This window comes from Phyllostomus discolor, chromosome 12 (assembly GCF_004126475.2).
Source record: "Phyllostomus discolor isolate MPI-MPIP mPhyDis1 chromosome 12, mPhyDis1.pri.v3, whole genome shotgun sequence".
Lineage (NCBI taxonomy): Eukaryota > Metazoa > Chordata > Mammalia > Chiroptera > Phyllostomidae > Phyllostomus > Phyllostomus discolor.
The window spans coordinates 24,338,442-24,365,301 of NC_040914.2; the positions used below are offsets into that span (position 1 = coordinate 24,338,442).

The following is a 26,860-nucleotide window of genomic DNA, read 5'->3' on the forward strand; positions in this document are numbered from 1 at the left end:
GCGAATATTGAACCATCCTTGCATCCCTGGAGTGGATCCTACTTGATCATGGAGTATGATCTTTTTAATGTTTTGTTGGATGCGGGTTGCCAGTATTTTGTTGAGGATTTTAGCGTCAATGTTCATCAGTGATATTGGCCTGAAGTTTTCTTTCTTTCTTTTTTTTTAAAGATTTTATTTACTTATTTTCAGAGAGGGAAGGGAGGGAGATAGAGAGAGAGAGAAACATCTATGTGCAGTTGCTGGGGGGCATGGCCTGCAACCCAGGCATGTACCCTGACTGGGAATCGAACCTGCGACACTTTGGTTCTCAGCCCGTGCTCAATCCACTGAGCTATGCCAGCCAGGGCGCAAAGTTTTCTTTCTTTGTTGTGTCTTTATCTGGTTTTGGAATTAGGATGATGTTGGCCTCATAAAAAGAGTTTGGGAGACTCCCATCTTTTTGGATTTTTTGGAATAGTCTGTGAAGGATAGGGGTTAGCTCTTCCTTAAATGCTTTGTAGAATTCTCCTGTGAAACCATCTGGTTCCGGGCTTTTGTGTGTTGGGAGTTTTTTTTATTACTGCTTCAATGTCTTTTGTCGTTATTGGTCTGTTCAGGCTTTCTGCTTCTTTTTCATTGAGTTTTGGAAGATTATATTTTTCTAGAAATTTGTCCATTTCACCTAGGTTTTCGAATTTCTTGGCATACAGTTCTTTGTAGAAATTTCTTACAATCCTTTGTATTTCTGTCGTATCTGTTGTAATCTTTCCTCTTTCATTTCTGATTGTGTTTATCTGGGTCTTCCCTCTTTTTTTCTTGATGAGCCTGCTTAAAGGCTTGTCGATTTTGTTTATCTTTTCAAAGAACCAGCTCTTGGATTCATTGATCCTTAGAATTGTGCTTTTAGTCTCTATGTCATTTAATTCTGCTCTGATCTTGGTTATTTCCTTCCTTCTGCTTGCTCTGGGCTGTCTTTGTTGTTGTTCCTCGAGTTCTTGTAGATGTAGGGCTAGGTTGTTTGTTTGGAATGTTTCTAACCTTTTTAGGTGGGCCTGTATCGCTATGAACTTCCCTCTCAGGACTGCCTTGGCTGTGTCCCATAAGTTTTGGGTTGTTGTGAGTTTGTTTTCATTTGTTTCCAGAAACCTTTTGATTTCTTCCCTAATATCATTCTTGACCCATTCATGGTTTAATAGCATGCTATTTAATCTCCATGATTTTGAGTGTTTTTGTTTTTTTTTCCTTGGGGTTTGTTTCTAGCTTCAGTCCCTTGTGGTCTGAGAAAATGCTTGGTACGATTTCAATTTTTTTTTAAATTCTTGAGGCTTGTTTTGTGTCCTTTCATGTGGTCTATCTTTGAGAATGTTCTGTGTACATTTGAAAAGAATGTATATTTAGCTTCTTTTGAATGGAGGGCTGTGTATATATCAGTAAAGTCCATTTCATCAAGGGTATTGTTCAATGCCACAATATCTTTGTTGATATTTTGTTTAGAAGATCTGTCCATTTTTGATAGTTGGGTGTTAAAATCTCCCACTATAATTGTGTTGCTGTCCATATCTTTCTTGAAGTCCTCTAAGATTTTCTTTATGTATTTGGGTGCTCCTATGTTGTGCGCATATATATTTACAATAGTTATATGTTCTTTGTGGATTCTTCCCTTGAGTATTATGAAGTGACCTTCTGGGTCTCTCTTTGTGGACCTTTTTTGGAAGTCTATTTTGTCTGATATGAGTATTGCTACCCCGGCTTTTTTTTTCCTGTCCATTTGCTTGGAAGATTTGTTTCCAGCCCTGCACTTTCAGCCTGTGTAGGTATTTTATCCTGAGGTGGGTCTCTTGTAGACAGCAGATATGTGGGTCATTTTTTCTTATTCATTCAGCTATTCTATGTCTTTTGATTGGAGCATTTAATCCATTTACATTTAAGGTTATTACTGATAGGCACTTATTTGTTTTCTTTTATGTACGTGTGTCCCTCTCTCTCTCTCCCTCTCTCTCTCTCTTTTCCTTCCCTTCCTTAAAGCAGTCCCTTTAGGATCTCTTGCAGAGCTGGTTTGGTCGAGGTGTATTCTTTTAGACTGCTTTTGTCTGGGAAGCTTCTTATTTGGCCTTCTATCTTGATTGAGACCCTTGCTGGATATAGTAGCCTTGGTCGCAGACCTCTGGTTCTCATTACCTGGAGTATTTCTTGCCATTCTCTTCTCGCTTGAAGTGTTTCCATTGAGAAGTCAGCTGTTAGCCTTATTGGGGCTCCCTTGTATGTTACTTCCTTTTTCTCCCTTGCTGCCTTTAAGATTCTCTCTTTGTCTTGAAATTTTGCCATTTTAACTATGATGTGTCTTGAGGTGGGCCTCTTTGGGTTCCTTTTGATTGGGACTCTCTGTGTTTCCTGTATTTGTGTGACTTTTTCTCTCATCAAATTAGGGAAGTTCTCCTTCATTACTTGTTCAACTAGGTTTTTGATCCCTTGCTCTTCTTCTTCTCCTTCTGGTATCCCTATTATATGGATATTATTACGTTTCATATTGTCTTGCATTTCTCTTAATCCCTCTTCATTTTTTCTGGGCCTCTTTCCCTTTTCTTGCTCTTTCTGGATGTTGTTTTCTACTTTGTCCTCCAGCTCGGTAATCCGATCTTCTGCTTCATCAATCCTGCTTTTCATTCCTTCTATTGTGTTCTTCAGTTCAGAAATTGTATTCTTCATTTCCTCTTGACCTTTGTTGAGAGTTTCTATTTTTTTTCATGTTTATATAGTTTGCAGTGAGGTTGATGTAGTTTGCCTCTAATTTCTGATAGCTCATTGTGAGTTCATTGAGCTTCCTGATAGTCATTATTTTGAACTCACTATCAGATAGTTGAGTTGCCTCTATTTCATTTAGCATTTTTTCCTGAGGCTTCCTCATTTCCCTTCAGTTGGGGGTTGTTTCTTTGTTTTCTCATTGTTCGTGGGTTTCTTCTTTTTTCTTCTTGTTTCTTAAATTGATCTGTTCTGATTCCCTGAAATTATGGTGTGAACTTCTGTGGTAGAATATTTGTGAGATTCAGTGGTGCAATCTCCTTCGTGTATCCTGGTGTTCACAGCTTCCCCCTACTCTTTTTTTGTGATTATTTGGAGGAGTAAAGCAGAATGGTTTAAGACAGCAATACAATCTACTATGATATTTACATTAGCAGCCAGTAGAGAAGAGATGGGTTATCCTTTGGCTCCTTATAGTGTTAACCATGATCCTCCACCCCACTATCCACATTTTAGAAAGGATGGAAAGAGGGTAAGACTCTTATTGGGGATGAGAGGATTGTTAGTTGGATCTAGAAAGCTGTGAGGCTGTGGGAGGTCAGATTCTAAGGTAGGGTTGGATTAAAGATTAGTATATAGGAGTAGTGTGTAAAAGAATAGAGACAACCCCTACAATAGTATAGTTCAGAAAATTGCAAGGTGGGCTGAGATCATGGAGGGGTATTGAGTAGTATTTACAAGTGTGTGAACTAGGTCTTATTAACAGTAATAGTAAAGTGAAAGTATCATGACAGAATTGATGAGATCTAGATAACAAGAATAGAGAGTATAGAACCTTGAGAGGTGTATTAATGGAACACAGATGAAGAATAGTAAATTATCAACACATTGTGACTGAGATATCAGGGGGAACCTATCAAATGACAGTATAACCAGTCAAGCAAAGAAGATTATACAGAAAGAAAAAGAATACCCAAATACTATTACAATAAAAAATGTCGGAAAATTGAGAAAAAGATAATACAAATTTACAGTAACTTGCAAGATTGAAAAAAAGAAAGGAAAGAAAAGCAGAAGAAGAAGTGCAGGAGAGATAAATTTGGAGTGGAAAGAATCATATTAGGATGAATGGAAGAGAAACAAGGGATTGCGAGGTATAAAAATAATAAGAATTGAAAAATAAAATGTCACATAAAACACAAGATAAAATCAATCAACCAACAACAGCCACAAAAACCAAACCAAACCAAACCAAACCAAACAAAATAAGAAAAACCTCTTGTTGGTTTCTAACTGGCCAGACCAGTTTTTCTGATCTTGCTGGCTTCAGCTGGCTGAGGGACCTTTGAAATGCTTCTCTCTCTTCCCAGTCAGATCTCAGGAAGACTGTCAGGTACCCTGGGCGCTCCCAAGCATACTCGCTCTCTAGAGCTCACTGCCGCGTTCTTCCGGACTCTGGGGTCCTGCAGAGTTCCAGCTCTATGATCTCAGAAGGCACACATGACGTTTTGGGATTCACTGCACCCTCTCTGGGAATCGTAAAAGTGTGTGTCCCTCCATCACACTTTTGAGATTCGGGCTCTAGGATCACCCTAAGTGCCACGCTGCTACTCTTCCAAGTTCACAGCAAACGTGAGACAGGCTCCGCGATGGAGCGAGTGACCCTTCTGGGTTCACAGTGAGTGCGGGTCAGGCTTCCTGATGGGGCGCGAGTGGAGTTCTTCCCAGCTCTTTGTTTCCCACCGATCCGCACCCCAACCGGGTCAGGGGTGTTGGCGCCTTTCCTGACCAGGGGCGGTGTGTTGGCTGGGGCCCCTCACTTCTCCCAGGTCTCTGGGTGGGTGTTCACAGTCCCTGGGCAATTTTTTCCCAGACCAACTGGCCAATCTCTTCCTTCAAGCAACACGTTCTCCCCTGGAGTTGCTCAATCCCCGTATTCGGGGGAGGGAGCAGCGACTCCCCTCTCCTGGGCGCCCTGAGGCAGACCCTGGAGCACTGGGCCTGGGGACTGCACACCCCCAGACCCCCCCGCTGATCCCCGGGTCCCTTTTGTCCTGAAGCAGCCTCCCTACCGTCTGGTTTTCCAGTGATCGCAATAATCCCCGATGTCCTGCTTTCAAAAGTGATTCAGTAACCCAGTCCACTTACTCTGCCTCTCCACTGATCCACGAGTTTCCCTCCTCTTCACAGAAACCGAGAAAAACGCTGCCTAGAGCAAAGCCGCCATCTTCCTTCCCTTAAACATCATATATTATATTACATATACATTTCTACATTATTTAAATATTTATATTTCATATTAATACATTCATAATATATAAAATATATTTATACATTTATGTATGTTATATTGATATGTTTATATATTATATACAAGCACGCATGTATATATTCATATATTCACATATATTATATATGTTAACATTATATATAAAACATATTTATATGTTTACATACTCACATATTTATATATCATATTTATATATTGTGTATAAAATATATTTAATTTATATATTATATATAAAATATATATTTGTATATTTATTGAATATTTTTATTATATAGTATATATAAATACATAATGTTTATATATAATATATATTATATTATATGTATAAGCACACACAGATACATAGACACACAGATAGTAGATAAATGAGGACATATGTAGATACATTCTAAACTTTCCAACACTTGCTATGGTCAGCCCCATTACTTCTCCAGCTTTTTAGGTAACTTGTTTTTACATAAAGCCTGTGGATAATTTTTTCCAGCTTTACTGACATATAATTGAGAAAAATGTTAGGTGACAATATGTTGATTTGATACATTTAAATGTTATAATATGATAACTTCGTAGCTTTAATGGGAGTCGGGGGTACATGGAGTGGGAGGAGGAGGGCAAAGTGGGGAAAATCAGAACAACCATAATAGAATAACAATAAAATATAAAAAAGAGGTATGAGCAAAAATACCTATGAGTCACATAATTATCACTTTTTTGTGATGAGAACATTTAAGATACATTCTCTTAGCAACTTCCGAGTCCATCACACAGTCTGGTTAACTGTACTCACCAGGCTGTACGTGAGGTCCCAGGATGTGCTAATCTCATAACTGAAAGTGGATGCTTTTTGACCAACTTCTCTCCTTTCCCCTCACTCCCTGTGGTCACCACCATTCCACCCTCTGTTTCTACATGTTTGGATTCTTAAAAAAAAAAAAGATTTATTTATTTATTTTTAGAGAGGGAAGAGAGGGAGAAAGAGAGCGAGAGAGAGAGAGAGAGAGAGAGAGAGAGAGAGAGAGACATGAATGTGTAGTTGCTGGGGGCCGTGACTTGCAACCCTGGTATGTGCCCTGACTGGGAATCGAACCTGCGATGTTTTGGTTCACAGCCCAAGCTCAATCCACTGAGCTATGCCAGCCAGGGCTCTACATGTTTGGACTCTTTGGATTCCACATATTCATGAGATGATTCAGTCTTTCTCTTTATCTTCCCAATGGATCTCACTTAGCATAGTGCCCTAAGGTTCCATCAGTGCTCTCATGAAAGCCTGGATTTCCTTCGCTCTTGTGGCTGATTCACATTGCATTCCATTGACACTCAGACATCCCCAAAAACCACCCATGAGAGCATTCTGAAAGTGTTTTACACCAAGGCAACACTCCTCCAAGCTGTCCCTTCACATGCCAGTGGATTGATCCCGAGTAATGAGATTTCTGCAAAAATGAGACTGGTGACACCTGGGGAAGAGAGAAAGAATTGTGGGGTCCAGAGAGCCTGGCAGGTTTATTTTCTGTACGTGTGTCTCATTTTCCTCACTTATTCAGTGATGGAATATATGTCAAGCCCCGTGAACTGAACTGTTGAAGGCTCAATAATATTCATCTGGTAATGTTGCTATTAGAAATTTTAAAAAATTGTATTAGGAGAAGTTGGAGGAGGGCATGAGGTTTTAGACGCGTGGACCCAAAGCACCATGGGGGGTGGACCCTCATATCACAGGGCTGAGAGTGAAGGGAGCCATGGCAGGGAGAGAAAATACACATTGAGTGGAGGAAGCATCCTCAGCCCCAGGGCTGAAGTAGGGATGGGGCATGGAGCTTGGGGACAGATCCCCTGCCATCTCCTTTGACTCACACTCAGCCCTGAAAGAGAGTCTGGACCTTCCTGAAGCTGAAATTCTCTACAAACAAGGCAGTGTAGCCTCCCCAGTCTCTCTTGCTGCCCTATCCCCATGTCCCCACAACTGACCAAAGCAGAGAAGAGCAGGGAGGATGGACATCATGCTGTCCACTCTGAGTGCTCCCACTCTGTAGGTGGGCAAGACACTGGGCCTGAAAGAGATGTACAGGATGTGGTGAGTCAGGGGCTGCTGCCACCCTTCTTGGTTCCCACCCATGTGGACCCACAGCAAGGGGACAGCCCCACCCTGGGCCTGGCTCTGGGTTTTTCCATGATGAGGGCTCAGGGTTCTCTTCACCCTTCAGGAGATGCTCGGCTCAGATCTGGGATCTCTTCTCACTGCCAGGATCCTCTGCCTTGTCTCTGCTCCTGCTCAGAGAGGGTGGGACCCAGGCTCTGGTCCTCAGTTCAACTCTGATTGCCTTGCTGTAAGTAGGACAATCACTTACTTTTCTCAGCCCTCCACAAGTGAAATAGAGTTTTAGACTTTGACTAGTCAAGGAACAAATAATTAGTGATCACCTACTCCCTGCCAGGTATTTGTGCCAGGCCCAGAAATACATCTGTGATCCAGGAGACTCACTTCCTGTTTTTTAAAACTCTGATTAGAAGACTATGGGAAGTCTAAAGCTACTATTTTAGTTAAATTATTTGCAAAGGAGAAATAAGTGAAAATATAAGCATAATTGGAGACCATGACTAGAACAACTGTGGTTGGGGGAATGGGTGTTTGAAGTGGTGGAAACTAAACAGGTGAATTAGAGAATATTCTAGACAGGAAGAAACATTCCAGAGAACCCTCGAGTCATGGAGACTGTCCAGAATGGAGCTGGAGAGGTTGAGGTGGTGGCTGGTCATGTGAGTGCTGTCCATCGTGCATGGATGTTGGATCACATCAGTAGGACAAGGGGAGTATGTGAGGAATGGACTGTGATGGACAGCTTGTGTTATCAAAGTCCTGTGTGCCCTGTGTCACAAAAGGACTGGAGACATGCATTATTTGTTAAGAGAAAGAAAATATCAGTATTTGCTGAACTCCAACAGTGTGTCTTCAACTATGTTCCATAAATATCTTTCCTGAATATATCACCTGATTCTCACATACCCCTTGCAGTCATGAACACATTCAGAGAAGAGAAATAAAAAGATGCTAGCCCCGTGGTATTTCTCGTTCTGTGACTACCTCTGGGGGCTTGGAGTGATTACTGGGTCTACATGACTCTGGAACAGCCTATATGAAAAAAAGAGAGAAGTGTGGAGTGGCAGATTGTGTGTGAGTCTGTGTGAGTAGATAGTGTAAACATGTGTATGCATGTGAATGTGCGTGTTTGGGTCTGAGCGCGTGTGTATGTGAATTTATATGTGTATAGATTTGTGTGTGTGTAAGTGCATGTGCCTGTGACTGTGTGTTCTCACAAGTAATTGCATGTGTGTTGTTGAGGGAAACAGAAGGGTGAACTGAGGATGGAGGGTCACATCTGGATGATCATGAATAGTTTTCAGTTCAGCAAGAATTGTCTGGATTTGCTCTGAAGACTATGAGGACCATGAAAGAATTTTTAGTAGAAAATGGACAGATTTTGAAAATGAAGTTAGACTCATATGTGAATGGTGAACAGGAGAAGGGAGTGAGGACTTAGAGCTCAGAACCCAGGCAGGTGGTGGATATGACCACTGCCTTGGGGACGAGAAGGGTGACCTTCCCTCTCTGCCTCATTGACTGCAGACCTCAAGGAGCCCTCATGACAGAGAGCCAGGGAGAGGGGCAGGGATGAGCCTGGAGTCTGTGCAAACACTCTGCTCCCACAGGAGAACTCAGCGCTCCCTCCTGGCCCTGGAACAGAGGGGCTGCATCTCACACTGTTTCCACCTGACTCTGTGTCTCTGTGAGACATGGGCTCTTTCTCTCTCCCTCTCCTTGAGGTGAACCATTTGGTTCATTTCTGCTTCTTCAGAGCACCTTTGATGCTGGGGTTCACTCTCCTCTTCAACCTCTGGACAGTCTTCAGTATTCAGACAAGATGATATTCATGAGTGTTTTTATTAGAAGGCAGTCAGCGCACGCACACACACACACAGACACACACACACACGCTTTAAATACCAATTGTTGCAATATCACATCCTGAATGGCTGAAGGACCCTTGAGCCTGCTTCCTCTGTTGCTCTCACTTCCCCTATTTATACTCCAGTGATACCAGCTCCCCCCAAAAGTGAGGTCAGAATTCACCCTATTTGAGGTATGGGGGGAAGGAAACCGACCATTTGGATTTACATGGAGATGTTGGAGGTTTGAGAACCTGAAAAGCAGATAAACCTCGTCCAGTGAAGGAAGGATCAGACTCAGACCACAGTACAGGGTCACGTGATCACGACAGAGTCCCTCACGGTGCAGGGAGCAGACTGTAGACGTCTGACCACATGGTGCAGAGCCAGCTGGGGGAGTCTGGGGAACACGACTGACTTCATACCTGCCTCACTCCATTAACCTTTCTTCTTTACCTCCAACCCTGACATGTTGAGCTGAACTTACAGCTAAAACGTATATATTGCTCATTAACTATTCTGTTTTTAAAAAGATCTTTTTTTTTTTATTAATTTATATTTAGGGACAGGGGAAGATAGCAAGAAAGGGAGGGAGAGAAACATCAATGTGTGGTTGTCTCTTGTCCCCCACCCTCACCACTGGGGACCTGGCCCACAACCCAGGCACATACCCTGACTGGGAATCAAACCAGAGACCCTTTAGTTCAAAGGGACTGAGTACCGACTCAGTCCACTGAGCCTCACCAGCCAGAGCCTAATCTTAAAAAGTTATTGAAGCTAATGCCTTCCAATCTGTTTGCAGCCTGCCAGACACCTGCCCAGGGGCCAGATATCCAGGAGGTAAGAGGAGGGAAGACATGGTTTTGTGAGGGACATCCCACCCATCCAGGACCAACCTGTTCTCTAAAGGAATAAAGCTACAGGGGGTTTCCTACAGTGGAGCCAGGCAGAGGTGGAACCAGGGCACCCTAGTCATATTTTCACCACAGTGTCACTGTGTTTTCAAGGCATTGTATGGGGTCCATTCATGGTCCCCCATGCAGTGCAGCCCAGGATGCCAGGATCTGGGTTAGAGAAGGGGGTGACAGTATCTGACAGCAAAGGCCATTTTCTAGGCTTGGTATCTTAAAGCATCAGCTCAGGGCCTCCCTACCCACATGGTCCCCTGGATAGAGAGCCATGCTCTCCCATGAACGTCTGCCTGGTTGTGCTTGAACTCACACCCTGATTCCCCACACACCCATGCTCACAAACACAGACAGAAACCCAGATGCACTCACCTCCACCCCCAAGCCTGCACCCATGTTCAGGAAACAGCAAGCTTGCCTTTTCTGTGGTATGGACATTAGAATAACAACAGCGGGGTTTGCGGACAGTTGTCTCTGTCGGCTTTCCTGTGTGAGTGAGCAGAGAGCAAACCACAGTGACCTTATAAGGGACACTGTCATTTTTGAAAGTGTCACTCATCATTGACAAGGTACTGGAGTGCACACTGTCAGGGACAGTAAGTTTCCATAATGGCCTGTGATGATGAAATTACTCAAGCCCCAGAATTGTGTGCACTTTTCCTCAAGTTTCATACAACACACTGTTGAGCAGGGCCTGTCACCCAAGCTGGGATGAGTTTCTGGGTCACAGGGTGCTGGGTCCTAAGCTCAGGGCTCTGGTCAGTCCCCAAACACAAGCCCTGCTGTTCCTGGACAGGATGCACTGGGTGGGTTTGTTCAAATGTTCTTTTACAACAAAGGAAGGGAAAAGAAACGATGTTAAGATTATCCACATCTTCCAAAAACAGTTACAGATCCCAAATACCTTTTCTAGAAAACAGGCAAATAAACCAACAAAAATGTGAAATGGGGTCAAAGTAAAGTGGCGTCATGATTTAGAAGAGATGGGTGGAGGGGTCAGCAAGACTCTGTCTCTGGGCAGCTGGTAATAAACTTGCCCTTGTCGGTGTGGTCTGCTCCCCATGGACTGTGTGAAAGGGTTTTCTTTCTTCAGACTTTTGGGGCATCTGGTTACCCTGCTCTGGGGGGAGTCACTCAGGACTTCCCTTTCACTCCCAGTCAGTCCTGTAGCCGACAGGTGAGCCTGCTCTTCACTGGACTGTGGAGCCAGATTTCAAATGACACAGAAACACTGTTCTGCCAAATATGTCTTCCAAGGTGAGCTCCATATTTGGGGCTTCCTCTTCCTATGAACTATCCTCTGTCAACATGGTTGTTTCGTATTCAGCATGGCAGACTGTGAGCCCTTACTTGTGTCCAGGGAAAGGAGAGCATTCACATTGCGTGTGGATCCCCTCACCTCAGGGCTCAGGTGCTGCATGGAGGTTAATTTTGTACCTTTACTGAAGCCTGTGGGGGAGCCACGGTGATCACTATAGGGATTCAGCAAAGCTCAGAGCACAAGACATCCCTGGTGGGGTGGGGACTTCCGGCCAAGATGGAGGCATACGTAGATACACTTTGCCTCCTTCCACAGCCAAAAGAAGGACAACAATGAGTTTAAAAACAACAACAACAACAACAACAACAAATAAACAGAACTTCCAGAAAACCAAACTGTATGGAAGTCCAACAACCAAGAAGTTCAAAAAGAAACATTCATCCAGACCTCTAGGAGGGGCAGAGATGGGAAGCTGGGGCAGAGAGGACTCACAGCAAGGTGGTAGCTAGAGAACTCGATCAGCCAGCAGCTGGTGGACCAGGTGAGGTAACCAGCGGCTTGTGAAGTGGGCAGTCCCACATGTGCATGCAGATAAACCAGGAGAAACAACTGGGGAGCGAGACAGACTACACAACCCAGTGCTCCAGTGCAGCAAGAGAGAGCCTCAAAACCTCAGAAGAAACTCTCAGCCTCACAGGATAGTCTGTGGGAGAGACTCCTAGGGTCCTAGAATGTACACAAAACCATCTGCCTGAGAATCAGCACCAGAAGGGCTCAACTGGCTTGTGGGTAGCAGAGAAAGTGACTGAAAGCCCACTGAGAGCTGAGCAAACAGCATTGTTCCCTCTCAGACACCTCCGCGACAAACAGCACCACAATATGGCCATGTAGGTTGTCCTGCCCTGGCAAATACCTAAGTTTCTGCCCCTTACTATGTAACACTTGTGCTAAGACAAAAAAATATGGTCCAAATGAAAAAACAGATCGAAGTTCCAGAAAAAGCTTGGGGGTCCAAGAACATGGACAGAGAGGTTCCCTCAATGGCTACCCTTGGAAAAGATTTTTGTCCCAGGTTTGTTTAAAACTTCTGCTCAGGGGACAAGCCATGGACCTGACAGGAGCTTGGCTACTTCGCAGACCTCCTCGTTCAATTGGGTGGTGTTGGGGACAGGGGTGGGGGGTGTGGACTCTGAGAGGAAAATGCTTGGTGTGTCCTTTGGTTGGAACATGCTGGAGGCACCTTGGTCTGGATGACCTTTGTTCTTGTCAGGGTCCCACAGACCCCTGAGTGGACCCACCACAAGGGTGCACAGGGAGACCTGTGCCAGGATCACAGAGTCCCAAGAATTGTCCTGCTGCTGCTTTGTGAAGCTCGTGGTCCAGCATGATGGAGCATGGAGAGCCAGCCTGTTGGGCATCTGAGTGTGGCGGCACAGAGCCTCTGGGGACCAGAGTAACTAAGACCATGAGGAAGAGACTCTGCAGTGAAAGTAATGTCTGTACCAAAATGCTCTAGAAATCTAAGAATATGTCCAGTGGAGAAACAGCACATTCCAACTTCAAGAGCTGAGCAGGATTTTTTATTGTATGTAGCACTCTGAGTTGTTTCTGTAAATGCTGATTCAATTAGAAAGTAAAGGAATAAAGGGTAAGACAGGGAGATCTACAGAAGCCAACATTCACAGGTGCACTGCGTGCTAAGAACAGATGTTTGGATTTTCTCCAGAAGATAGTAGTTGCAAAAAAAAAAATGCACAAACAGCGGGTGGTAGTCTCAGAATTTGTGGGGCACTATACATGGCAGAAATTTTTATGAATTTGAGACATGATAAGACATCCCAGGACATTTAGCTTGTTGCTCACATGTCACTAGAGATGGTCATCTCATAACAGAAGTTAAATATGACCATTTCCTGCAGGTCTCTTGCATCAGAGTGAGCCCCACAAGGATGTGGACTCTTCCTTTCTGGGCATCATGAGTCTACAACAGCTCTCACATGCTGAAAAGATGACAACTCCTGTAGTTGCTCTATGGTATATGGCCTTCCTAAGTGACGTGAATGTGCAGTTGCTGAGAACTTGGGTTCAGGCTAGAGTCGCTGTGGAACTAAGGTTAGAATTTTATTTAACCTTATTAACCCTTATATATGCATCCCCATGTTCACTGCAGCATTATTTATAAGAGCTAAGATATGGAAGCAACCTAGGTGCTCATCAATAGATGAATAGATAAAGAAGTGGTACATATATACAGTGGAATATTACTCAGGCTAAAAAGAATAAATTCTGGCCCTTTGGGACAACATGAATGTTCATAGACTCATTGTGCCAAGTGAAATAATTCAGACAGAGAAAGAAAAATGACATATTATTTAACCAGAATTTTTTTCTTTTCCCACAGCTTTTTGAGGAATAATAACAGGAATTGTGTATATTTAAAGTGCACATCTTGGTGTTTTGGTATATATGTACACTCTGAAAAGAGCACCACACTTGAAATAGTTAACATATACATCACCTCACACAGTTTCCATTTTTTCTGTGTGTGTGTGGAGAACACACAAAATTTCCAGTGTATAACTCATTATTTTGAACTATGACCAACACTCTGTACATTAGGTCTCCAGAGTGTATTTACCATATAACATAAAGTTTACTTGTATTGACCAATATTTTCTTCTTCTCCCAACTCTCAGCCTCTGGTAATCACCACTCTCCCCTATTTTACTTGAGTTCAGATCTCTAAAATATTTATTGTACATATAAGGGAAATCATGCAGGATTTACCTCACTGTGTCTGGCTCATGTCACTCAGCAAATGCCCTTCTGGTGCATCCGTGTTTTTTCAAATGGCAGCACTTCCTGCTTTTTATGGCTGAAGAGTATTCCATTGTGTATCTATATACCACAGCTACCTTATCCATCATCCACTGGTGGAAAAGTGAGGTGGTTTCCATGTCTCTGCCGTGGTGAATAACCCTGCAGTGAACCTGGAAGTGCAGATATCTCTTTGAGATCCTGGCTTCATGTCCTCTGAATAGAAACTCACAGTGAAAGTGCTGGATCCTATAAAAGTTCTAAGCTGTGCACACTGATAGATTGATAGTTACAGAGTAGTCTTGGGGATGTCAAGTCCAGCCTAGGGAACAGACTTGCCAAAGAACATACATGCATAACCCATGGACATGGACAACAGTGTGGGGACTGCCTGAGGGACTTGGGGGGTGCTGGGTGGAGGGGGGCAAAGGGAAAAACTTGGGACAACTGTAATAGCACAAACAATAACATATAATTCAATAAAGAAAGTTCTATTTTCAATTTTTGAGGAACTGAGCACCAGCTGCAGGGTCTGTGGTTGGGCTGGCTGTTGAGACCCACACATCACTTACCCTGAACCCTCCCCATTTTCTTGTTCTCAGCTGCCCCCAGAGGATCCAGCCTGCAGACCCCTCAGCCAGGCAGAGGGTGGCCCTTGGGCAGTGATGGAAAGGCTGTGGGGAGGAGGCTTCCATCCTCCCAGCACCAACAGGAGAAATTGCAGGTGGAAGGAGTTTCTCTGTGCAGAGACCTGCAGGTGGGAGGGCCGATGGGGGTACACTGAAGGTGTTCTTCTCATCCTTTTCAATATGATTGTTCTTGAGTTTTTTACTCCATGGGATGCTGGTGCTGGGACTTCACACCTTCACCTCAGAGTGTGAATGTAGTTTTGTGTCCTGGATGGTGGTTAAATTGTGGCTTCTGTGGTGAGCAGAGCCGAGACTTCTTATCTCGCCCCCATCTTGCTGACATTGGTCACTGTCATTTTCATGGCCATTCTCCTAATGACTGACCATGGGGGAGCATGTTTTCCTGAGCTCATTTTTCCATTTACAGAGCTTGTCTTCTTTGCAGAATATCTTTTTAGTGGAAATGCCTACTCAAGTACTTTGACCACTTTTATGAGTTGGATTTCTTTTCTTTTGTGTGTGTGTGTGTTTGAGTTATAAGTATGCTTTAGGTATGCTGGACCAGATCATTATCAGATATAATTTGTAAATATTTTCTTCAGTTTTGTATGTCATTTTTTTCATTCACTTGATAGTGTTCTTTGATTCACATACATTATTATTTTGATAAAATCTAACATTTTTTTTGTTTATTGTGCTTTTGGTGTCATTTCTAAGACAATGTAAGTAAGCCCACACTCATGATGGTTTACCCATTTATCCTAAGTTTTGTAATACTAGCTGTTATGCTGATCCATTTTGGATCATTTTGGTGTGGGGTGTGTAGTACATATCCATCTTCATTCTTTTGCATTTTTTTGTACATTCATTTATCCAACACCATTTGTCAACCACTATGGGTCTTATTGACACTGAGTCTGTTTTTCAAAGTCAGGCATCCAGGAAGTTTCCATATGGAATGGAATGAAGTCAAGCCTGACCTCAATGTCTGGCATCTCCTGCCCACTGCTGCCTTCCCCTGAGTCCTCCTTAGTGGGTTCCAGGAAGAGATGAGGAATCCTGAGACCTGTTCATCTGCAGTCAAAACCTGTGTGATCCCAAATGAGTGTCTGATGGAGCTAAACCCCATTCTGTGAAATAACCCACACCTCCACATTGGTGACCTACAAACATCCAGATGGGTGGAGCAACGTGGGATCAGAAGCTGCTGTGGACATTTAACATGGTCAGTTGCATGTCAGGTGGTGATGCACAGGGTGTCTTCTGAGATCCAGTGTCTGCTTAAAGCAGGGACTCCTCATTTGGCTGGACTTAGTGCAGTTGGTAGGGCAGGTGCTGATCATGTTTGGAGGCAACCATATTGCCAACATGACATGTTTTCTCTAACACATCAACAGCCATTTTTAGGAAGTGCACTGCCTAGGTTAGCCCATGGACTTTACCACCCTACTTCATGACAGCTCACTAAATTGTGTGAAGATATAGAGAAGTCACCAAATAGAAAGACAGTGTTTCCTATAATGACAACTGGACTTAGGAGTCACCTATTGAAAGTCACAAAGAACATTTGAAAAACCTTCAACATTGCACTGTGTTTAACTTCTAAACAGATCATAAGGGATCCATTCCTACTTTTGTTCATAGGGCTTCCCTTAGGTGTCTCTGCCTGAGTGACAAATGGTATCTCTTTCTGAAGGTTGCATAATGGAACGGCCCTGCCTCCCTTCTTTTGAGAGTCCTCTTTCATTAACTCACCAGCATGTTTGAAGGTTAACATGCATTATTTTGGTGATTTAATTTGTGCTTTTGCACTGCCATGCAGTAGGGCATGGTGAACAAATACCACCCATTTTTCTTTTTTATTCATGGGGTTTTGTGACATGTGCTTGCTTTATGAGGGTCACACTGGTCCATGTTCTTGTGAGTGTAACTGGTGCCTGCATATACAGCTTCTCCACCATGTGTATGTTATGGTCATAACTCTGTGTCCCCTCCTCTTACATAGATAGTTCCAATGTACTCTCCAAACAGTTGAAGTAATTTTTATCTCCACCACAAGTATACTTGAATTCTGAGCCCATTTGTTTTCAGATTGTTTTTTTTTTTAATTCTTCTGTGAATATCTGGGATTCTGTTGTCACAATTTCACTGACACTGTGCCCTCACACTGCAGTAGGAATGATCATCATCTCTATAATATGATGAAATGCAGGTCAACAGAGAGCGTGTGGGGAAGTGTGGGGCACATAGCTTTTACTTGGTGGTGATGATGACTCTGCCATCTCCCAACTCTGCACTCAGTGAAGTCACATTGGAATTTTGAGTTGGTCATGAAGGGATAATTTACACCACAGTAATTGGCAAACATGACCAGTCAGAACTCTCTAAACGTGTGTTTTCAGAGCAGCACACCTCCAGGCTGTCCCTTCAAGGGATGACATTTCTGGGGAAATGACACACAGGGCATCTCACGGAGATGGGAAGGACTTTGGGAACAGAGAGGGTGGCGGCATTGGTTTGAATCTATCTGACATAGTTCATTTAATCAGCTATTGAGTCCATGTTAACCCTGTGAACTGATGAGATATAGATTCAATAATGCTCATCTGGTAATGTGATTAGAAATAAAGAACATTTTATTACAGAACAGTGGAAGAGAGCATGAGGTTTTTGATGTGCGTACTCAATACAGCCATGTGGGAGGACACTCATGTGAGAAAACAAGGGGGGTCATTACAGACAGTCGGCAAAGATAAAGAGATAAAACAGACATTTAATGGGGGAGGAGCCCTGTACAGAGCTGCACTCTCAGTGCAGTGTACAGAGCTGCACTGAGACACTCCCTGCACCCAAAACTTGTTCTCCTCCCTGGACACATTAGCAGACAGTTTCCCCACCTGTGGTCCAGACTGTCCTTCACCAACTTGTGGGTCATCAGATGGGCTCCACAGCTCCCCAACTCTGAACAGTACCCTGTCCCCTCTGTGCTCATGTTCTGGCTGCAGTGTGGGTCCTTTTCTTGCTGTTCTGAGCCTGAAGTAGCAGCTCCCTTAGGACCACCAGGACCAATACAGCCACGCCCATTCAGATGAGAGTCTTCATTGTGCAGTCTTGGGAGTAGAAGGTTAGGAAATGTGGACAAAAAAGTCACAGAGGTGAGAGGAGACCAAAGACACCCTAGGGCCTTGATTGTCCACACAGGACACCTGCCTCCATCTGGCAGGACCTGACCCTCTGTACCCAGCACCATAACTGAGAGTTTCACCCACTCCCGACTCCTGGGGTCTGACTTGTTTTGCGATAGGCTGATACTGTTGGCTGCCCCTGAAAATCATGAAATGAGGGTGTGAGTGAGGACTTGGGGAAACATGAGCCTCCCTCCTGGGGTCTGTGCTCCCCGATGCCCCACTTCTCAGACTGTCACTTTCACACAGTCATGTCATGAGCCTGGACTGTAGTCTGCCAGGTGCCTGTCTCCTCCTTGGATCATTTCAGCCTGCTGGGATCTCTGGATTCAGAGCTTGTTCTGAGTAACTTTGATAGGAGCTGTACCTGAGAGTTCAGGATGAGGGATGAAAGCGGTCTCCATCCAGAAATAAGTAAGAGTTGTGTGTTCTGCATTTAGTGGGAGGCATAGAACTCATGAGCTTATTCCCCTACAGCTGAGAGATCTCACTAGTCCAACAGCTGGGGACCCAGGGTGCATGGGGGAGGTGCTGGTGTCAGGGGCTCCTGAGTGTCCTGTCCGTGAAAACCCCCTAGGTCCTCTCATTTATTGCTGCCTCAGACTCTGCAGGGACAGGGCCCTGGGCTGAGGAACCCCAGAACTAGCTGCTGGAGGGGGAGCAAGCACACCCTGACTTTCTCTGTCTCTGGGGTTCTCTTTAAAGATACAGTGCAGCTGTCTGGGTCATTGAACCTGGCTCCCCAGGCTGCCATCCCTTGCCCTGGTTCATAGCCCATGGACAGACTCTGAGTGACCATATTCTCAGAGGACTGACCTGTCACAAGTGCACTTGTTGCATCCTCAAAAAGGTTTGACAGGGAAGAGTGTCTGGATGTCCTGTCTGTTGATGGGAGTTCCCACTGGCTTTTCTGCCAGGTTCTCCTGCTTGGTGGCACCAGTAGGTGCAGGTTCAGAAGAAGCTGTGGTGGACGCTGGAGAGACAGGTGCAGGGGTGGGAGTGGGAGCCAAAGCAGGGGAGGGGGTGGGACCTGACCACAGCTGGGGCTTGTGCAGGAGCCAACTGCTTCAGGTGCTGGCCACTGGGCGGGGCCCTGGGGTAGCCCCATTCTTAGCACCCTGGTGAGGAAGGTGGTGGGCATGGGGGTGTCACATCTGCAATGCAGAGAGGCCTCTTCTCCCACCCGAAACACCTGGGGGATAGGGTCGGGCTGGACAAATGGGCAGGCATGGGTTGCAGGGAGGTTGTGCGCATGCGCAGTTCCATAGTGACTGTTTTTGTACCAGGCTCAATTGCAGGCCAAAGGTTTTCAAGAATTTACTGTTAAGCATTATTTCCTTTGTAAAGCTTTTTAAAGATGCTTTGAAAAATGACAGAAAAAATCCCTTTTACTTCTGAAGAGTTTTTCATATTTTGATGCTGTATTATAACAAAAGTTTTACATCTGTTGATAGGATTTTTTTTATTTCATTTAAAAAAATTTTTTTATTTATTTATTGTTAGATAGGGGAAAGGAAGGAGAAAGAGAGGGAGAGAAACACCAATGCATAGCTGCCTCTCACATGCCCCCACATTGGGACCCAGCCCACAACCCAGGCATATGCCCCAAACGGGACTCAAACCTGGGACTCCCTGGTTCACAGGTCGGTGCCCAATCCACTGAGCCACACCAGCCAGGGCTTTCTCATTTCCTTCTAATGTTGGAGTTGTACTGATTGATGTTTTGGATATGAAACCAACCGTGCATCTCTGAAACCAGATACCTGCCTGGTCGGGATGGATGACACAGTTTATGCTTTTGTGCATCTTGGGGATACTTTGTTTAGGACTCTGCACCTGAGTTCACGTGAGAGAGCTTCCTATGAGGTCCCCTCTTTGTAGCTCCGTCGTTTGGTTTCATCATCAATTTATTTCTGGTCTGATAAAGTTGGCTGGGGCATGTGCCTTTCTTCTCTGTTGTCAGGAGATGGTTGTATAAGACTGTGATACTTGTGTTGTGTGTATGTTTGTGTCTCTGTGTGTCCATGTGTGTATGTGTTTCAAACATGCATATGTGCTCAGAAGCATTTACCAGTGAAGGTTTTCAGACTTTGAGTTCAGTTTGCAGGAAAAATTTTAATTACAAGGTCAATATAGTTAATACATACGACAGTGCAGAGTTTCACATCTCACCCCCATACGAGTGAAGTCGTACAGTCCTTGTACTGTGGGGTCTGACTTACCCCATGTAGCATGGCATGCTCACGGTTCCTCCATGTCACCACACTGACAGGATTTCATCTCTGTGGCTGAGTGACACTCCATTGCACAGGTTGCACACCTTCATCTCAGCATGTGTGGGAGGACACTGAGGTGGTTTCTACGTCTTCGCCTTTTTCTTTTCTAGGATGTTCTTTCATGGTTGTTAATGTTCCATTTTGTAGGTTTAATGTGTAGTATTTACACTATCATTCATTGAAAGCATTCTCTCACTTCCCTTTTGGTTCTAAATTCACACATTGATGCTTGAGAATTTTGTTTCTTTGATTCCAAAGTGTATGGATGTTAGTTATTTCTAACTGCAAAATCAGGGCACTCCCAGAGGGTCCCAGAAGCTGCTGGGGTCCATATCGGGTCTCCAAGCAGACTGGGTCCACTAGCTGGGAATCCTTGGGGGCAGATCTGTACCTTCTGGGGTCCCTGTAGGCCCCCTCCCTGGAATGTGGGATCTGGATCCTTCCTGGGCTAGTGGACGGCTAGAGCAGCGTACACACTGGGCTTATCTGAGGACTTCCCAGATGGGAAGGAAGGGGGTGTCCTTGTCTCCCGTCTGTGGGTCAAGTGCATCAGCTGGGCGTAGGTCGAATCCTGGGGGGCAGCAGATGCAACAGCCTGGAGCAGGGAGACAGTGAGAGAGAAGAAAGGTGGTTGGGGTTGGGGAATCCTGGGGCCTGGGGAGGACGGAACACACTTGACTGTCAGTCATTTTCTGCTTCTCTGCCCTTCATGGCCAGCAATCCCCATGACAAAGAGGAAGGAGAGGTGGCCATTCCTTGCCTGAGCCTCGATGTTGAGAGGGTCACCTGTGCACATGTCACTCCCTGAGGGTCGTGACTGGGTGTGTTCTGCTGCAGAGAGACAGTGAGACAGAACCAGCATGTCCTTGACCCCATAGTTGAAACCCTCCAGTCACGTGTCCACATGGTGTCAGAGTGACGACTTAAACTTCAGATCAGATGAGGTCACTCTCCTGATGGAGTCTGCAGGGACTCCATCAGCCTTGGGACTCCTGGTGCTTCTGCAGATCTGCTCTTAACCTAACACTCTATCTGTTGCTCATTCAGCTCCAGCCACAGGGCCCATTGCCTGAAGCAGCAGGTCCTGCCTCAGGGCCTTTGCACCTGCTGTCTCCTCTGTTCTCCCCTCACCATACACTCCTCCCCCTTCTCTTGATTCGTTCTCCTTCAGAGCACTTGGCTCTCCAGGACATTATCTGCCTGTTTGCAGGTGTCTCCCTCAGCCACAGGGGAGCTCGAGGAGTGTGGGGACAGGCTGCTCAGGGCTGCACTGGGGCACTGACATGGAGCTGGTAACCAGTGAGCTCCTGTCACAGCTGCTGCATGAATGAGTGACAGGACCCTGGGACCTGCAGGTGGTTCACTCATTCACACCTCCTCCTGAGACCTGGGGCTGCACAAGGTCAGACAGAGGGCGAGGAACCAGCAGAGAGGACCACCCAGGAGGAGGCATGAGGTCACATGAAAGTGGGAGGAGTGAGTCACAGCAGGATGACCTGGTGCCCAGAAGGAGAGGTCAGTGTGGGTGCTGCTGAGATACAGGGGAGGTGAGGACAGGGAAGTGACCATTGGAGTCAATGGGGCAACAGGAAGGTCTTTGGTGGCCTGGAGAGGAGTAGGGCTCTTACCTGAGGGTCCAGCTCCACACTCTCCCCAGGCTGTGGGTCCTTTATGACAGCATCTGCTGGAACAGGATGGGGTGTATCTCCTGGCAGGGTCCCTGAGTTTTCAGGGCTACATACCCACCTGCTCCCAGATGGGTCACTAACCTAGGGTGAGGTGACAGGCCTGGTCAGGCTGTGTGGATTTCAGTCCCTCTCACCCCTGACCCCCACAGCCTCCTAGGCTATCTCCTGCCCTGTTGCCTCCTGAAATCCCTGTGCCCCCTCCCCAGGGCAGCTGTCCCTTCCTCTCACAGAAGGGCTCTTCCTGGGTCTCTGCAGCTGGGCTGGAGGACAGACCAAGGCCTCTGTCTGGGCTGGTCAAGAGGGACAGTCTCAGCTTTGGGAGGGTAGAACCCCCTCCAGTGTGATTCCAGAGGAAAGAAGGAAACTTTAATACTTGCTTGTGCATATATTTCATGTTACAGAAGATTGAAAACAATAAAACATTAACTTACACTCATTTGTACATCCATGCTGACATTGAGTGTTTTCTTTCTGGGTTTTCTGATGTGAGATTCTAGAGAACTCTATTTCTCAGCTGACCTTCCCCATGTACTTGTTTCCTGTGGTAGGTTCTCTGAGCCCTTCTCTCCTGTGACCCAGGTCAACCCCTTCCTTACTCACCCAATGTCCTGCCTTTGCTCTGACACCGATGTCGGAGGAAGAGGAAGAGGAAGAGGGAGAACAGCAAGATGAGGGCCACTGAGACCCCAATCAGGATGTTCAGGGGCTGTTTGACACCTTGGGCAGGAGTGATGACATGAATGAGCCAAAATTGCCATTTAACAAACACCTACTGTGTGTGAGGCACAGGCTGGGGTCTGTCGTTCATCAAATCTGACCTCACAGCCCTCATGCACCAGGCATGGCTGACACACCACCCAGTCCACTGCAGCTCAGACAGGTTAGCCACATGCCCCAGGTCCCCAAGCCTGGCTGGGACAGGGTTGGGACTGGACCCCAGAATGTGGGTTCCCATTGCTGTCCTCCTCCTGTCCCCAGGAGGACACCAGCTCTGAGCTCTGGGCTCCTCATCTGCAGGGGCCAGTCCTGTCTTGCCTGGACCTGAGGATACTTCCTTATTACTTGTCCCCCAGCACAGCAGGGATGCAGCAGGGACACGAGAGGAGTTTTTGGTGTGTGGTGAACCTGATGCCCCCTTGGAAGGTCTGCATTCCTGAGCTCTGTGAGGCCCCTTATGTCACCTAATGTCACTGCAGCCCTAGAAGCAGGAGGGGACCAGGGGTGAACAGACATGAACCCGACACTCAGGGAAGAGAAGGGACCACAGGTCCCACAGCGGGAGCAGCAGAGCCACGACCTGAACCAGGTCTGACTCCAGCCCTTGTTCCCTCCACTGAGTGTGCACCGGAGCTAAGGAATAGATCTGGATGTCCCAAACCCATGTTATTCCTGTCCCTTCATGTCCAGTGTCACTGTCACTGCTGCAGAGGGGACAGTTTCCATAACATCATGTCCTGGGTACCTCCCTTCATGGCCCCCCCTGCTCTGAGGAGGTCAGAACCAGAACTGAAAGGAAATCTTAGCTCTGGATCATGATTCTCTCGTTTTACACTTGGAGACACTGAGGCACAGAGAGGGGAAGGGTGTGTCCAAGTCAGAGCCTCTAGAGGTGCCTGAACTTGCACAGAACTCAGCCCCCATCCCCATGGACTCACCCACCACCTCCCCACAGAGACCCTCACTTTCCGGTTTGCGGGCCTGACTCTCTTTGGAAAGGGGGGCAATGGGCCAAACCTGGGAGCCCCTGCCACCCTGTTATTCCCGCTTGGATTTGTCTTCAACTTCTTGCCCACCTGGGACTCAGCCTGTCTGTCTGTAACATCTGAGGGCATTGAATTCCCTGAGAGACTCAGAACGGCCCTTAGGTAGGCTGTGCTCTCTCTGAACAAAGGGCCCCACTAACTCACTGGTTGTGGAAAAGAGCCCAGTGGGTGGTGAACTGGGGCCTCAGAAGTTCTTGGAAGGAGGACACAAGTGGCTTAGAGTCTGGTGTGGACATGGGGTCCCACATCTCTCAGACTCTTTCCATGCAGCTGTGCTGTGGCCCACTGAAGTGCCTTCAGCTGAGCACCTGGCATCTTCTGTACTCAGGTGAGGGAGATGGATGGACAGGTTTAGGAGGGTCTGTGAGGGGCAGATCTCATCTGGGTGACCATCCCTGGAGCCCAGTCCCTCCCCTTGCAGCCCACAACTCTTGGAAGAGAATTCCAAGGAAGAGAACCTGAGCTAATGGCTCAGAAAGACAGTCAGGGGTCTTACCTGAGACCAGGAGCTTCAGGGGCTCACTGGGCTGTGACAACAGGTAGGGGTTGCTGTGGTTTGCACTGTAGCACCTATAGTTCCCCCCATGGGCTGAGGTCAAAGGACCCATGGAGAAGTCTGCCTGGTGCTGCTGAGCTTGGGACTGTGATCTCAGAGTCAGAGGGGATCAGCTGCCCCCTCCTTGGACAGAAAGAAAATGTCGCTTGGGCTCCATGACTGACACAGCAGGGTCACCTTCTCTCCTGAGGCCACTGAGGGGCCTGGCTGCACCGAGAGGGAGGGTCTGTCAGGGAGCCATCCTAGAGAGAGGGGAGTGGGTGGGGGACTGCTGCTGAGGAAGTTGTGACCTGAGAGTCAGCAGGCCCCTTTCTAGGACACTCCTTGCTGTCTGTCTCTGTTTTCTCTTCGTCTCCCCCTCCCATCCCATCACCTATTTCTCCCTCCCTCCCTCTCTCTCTCTCTCTCTTTCTCTCCTTGGAGACCCCACATCCCTTGTCCTGGCCCTCACCACCTGAGATCCTAGCAGGGCCTGAGCCAGACTCTGGGTCCTTGATTAAACCCATACTGATTGCTCACCTGCCACCAGGATGTCCAGGGGGTCGCTGGGGGCTGACCACTCAGAAGAGAGGTTGTATCCACCGTAGCACCTGTACTGGCCCCCATGGGTACTGCTCACAATGCCCAGGTGGAATTCGGCCTGAGAGAGGCCAGCCTGGGGCTGCAGGACACAGCTCTGATGGAGGTCCTGTCCCCCGTCCTTGGACAGAATGAATCTGTCATAGCCGATGTCAGAGTGACACTGGAGGGTCAGGCTCTGTCCAGAGCCCACAATGGGGCCCTGCTGGATCAGGAGGGAGGGCTTCCCTGAGCCACCTGCAGGGACCAGACAGGAGTGACAGGGCTGCTCCTCCCATGAACCCTCCTCCTGGCCTGGTCTCCAGGTTCCACTGTCTCTCTCTCTCTCTCTGTGTCTCTGACCCAGGAGCCCCTGTGCTCCCCTCAGCCCACCTCTCACACGGGGTTCCCCTCCCTGCAATGAATTCAGTAACCTGTCTACAGACTAAATCCATGCAAGAGGCAAAAGAGAGAATATTTTTACCTGGGACTAGGAGCTCCAGGTGGTCACTGGGCTGTGACCACACCTGGGGTCTCTTCCTGTAATATCCATAGCATCTGAAATTCCACCTGTCACTGGGGGTCACTGGACCCACAGAGAACAGGGCCTGGACCTGCCCACCTGGTTCTCTCTGTGAGTCTAGGGTCCAGGAGAGCCTGTTTTCTCCTTCCTTAGTAAGAATAAACCTGTCAACTTTCTGCCGTGAGCCACACTGGAGGGTCACAGTCCCTCCTGAGGTCACGACAGGGCTGGACAAGGCTGAGAGGCTGGGTTTGTGTATGGATCCTAGAAGAGGAGAAGGCAGTGTATTAAATGGGGCTCACACTTCCCAGGGCTGGGCTGTGAGGAGGAGACCCCCTGAGACCATCCCCTTTCCTGAGGACAGAGCCTGAGGCTGGGACCCCTGAGTGTCCTCTCACCTGTCACTACCAGCTCCAGGGGGTCACTACGCTCTGACCAGCCTGTGTGGGTGAGATAGGAGCAGCGATATTTCCCTGCATCATACTCTGTCATGTGTGTGATGGAGAAATTGACCTTGTCCCCTGGATGCAGTGACTTCTGTCTGCTCCAGGGCTGTGGGCTTCCCTCTTTATCCATACGGAACTCCTGGGCCTGCGGGGTCCCCTGACACCAGAGAGTCACAGAGCTCCGCAACAAGGTTATATGGCCTGGCTCAGCCCACAGGGTGGGTTTGGGGAGGGTCCCTGGAAGGAATCAGAAGTTGGGTCACAAGACATTTTCACCCCGGTGCCCAAATCTCAGCCCCAGAACCTTCCCAGATGTCCCTCATCCATTAACTGAGAACTTATGTTCTCCATCCCCAGCTGCGTGATGGGAAAGCCCCTTGTCCTTTATGTGGAGAGAATCCTGGGACCCCTGAGAACAGACTCACCCGCCTGCACTGGCATCCTCAGGCCCACACTCAGCCCTGCAAGAGAGCCCCTGTGAGAGATTGCCCTGAATCCTCAGAAGAACCCTCCTCCCCAGGAGCCTCCTGAGTCCTGGGGTCCTGTCAGAGCAGGGCTGCCCCTCCCCCCTCACATCTCACCGAGGCAGAGCAGGGCTGTGAGGCTGGGGGGCATGGTGTCTCCTCTCTGAACCCAGCAGTGTAGAAGGAAGAGTCCACGATGTGTTCAGTGTAGACAGACTCACAGGGTGTGGCCAGTGGGAGGTTGTCCGTCCCCGTCACGGGGTTGTTACGTCAGTACCCCTGAGGAAGGGGAACAGTGTCTCCCCAGGAGTCTGGCCCTCATTCTCTTGAGGCAGGAAGATTTAAACCTGGAGCCACCTGAGATGCCCCTTGCAGGTGAGGTGACCCAGGGCATGTCCTTCCAGGTGAGAGTCTCCCCCATAGGCTGCCTTTCCCACCTAGCCTGGCCATCAGCCCCTCCCTGTGGGTCCTCCCCATGGACAGTGATCACCTAGGCCCTGGAGTTGCTTCAGGAAGACAGGGTTCCCTGTGCCTGCAGAGCTCAGATCAGCAGGGACGTGGTCTCCTCCTCACTGTGCAGTTCAGGCGAGTGCCACTGTGACAATGAGCACAAAGGACAGGCACAGGGAAGTGAGAGAAGGACATACACCCCTTCCCCTGCCCCCAGAGTGTGACTTTCTTTCTATCCCAGCCACCCTCACTGACTTCTCATGATTTCCTAGCAACAGCATCCACCCCACCTTCCTGGGGACAAGCCTCTGAGTGACCCCTGCCCCCTCAGTGCCCCTTGTTTCCTTGTTCAAGCCTCTTCCTCATGCTGTGGTCCTGCC

General features: G+C 47.2%; 1 protein-coding gene and 1 pseudogene across 1 annotated transcript; both read right to left on the minus strand.

Annotated features, from left to right (window-relative positions):
* The window catches only part of LOC114510665, a 63,623-nt pseudogene extending 44,845 nt beyond the window's left edge, over positions 1-18,778 (minus strand).
* A 1,702-nt stretch (positions 18,779-20,480) lies between these two features.
* Positions 20,481-25,807, minus strand: LOC114510666 (leukocyte immunoglobulin-like receptor subfamily B member 5; the record flags this gene model as incomplete). The annotated part of the gene is given in 10 exon segments (XM_036012896.1): positions 20,481-20,633; positions 20,635-20,640; positions 21,661-21,713; positions 22,321-22,489; positions 23,380-23,426; positions 23,980-24,150; positions 24,153-24,281; positions 24,559-24,855; positions 25,082-25,357; positions 25,519-25,807. Coding segments are annotated over 10 exon segments (1,590 nt in total), but the record flags the coding sequence as incomplete, so codon positions are not given.
* Positions 25,808-26,860: the final 1,053 nt, after the last annotated feature.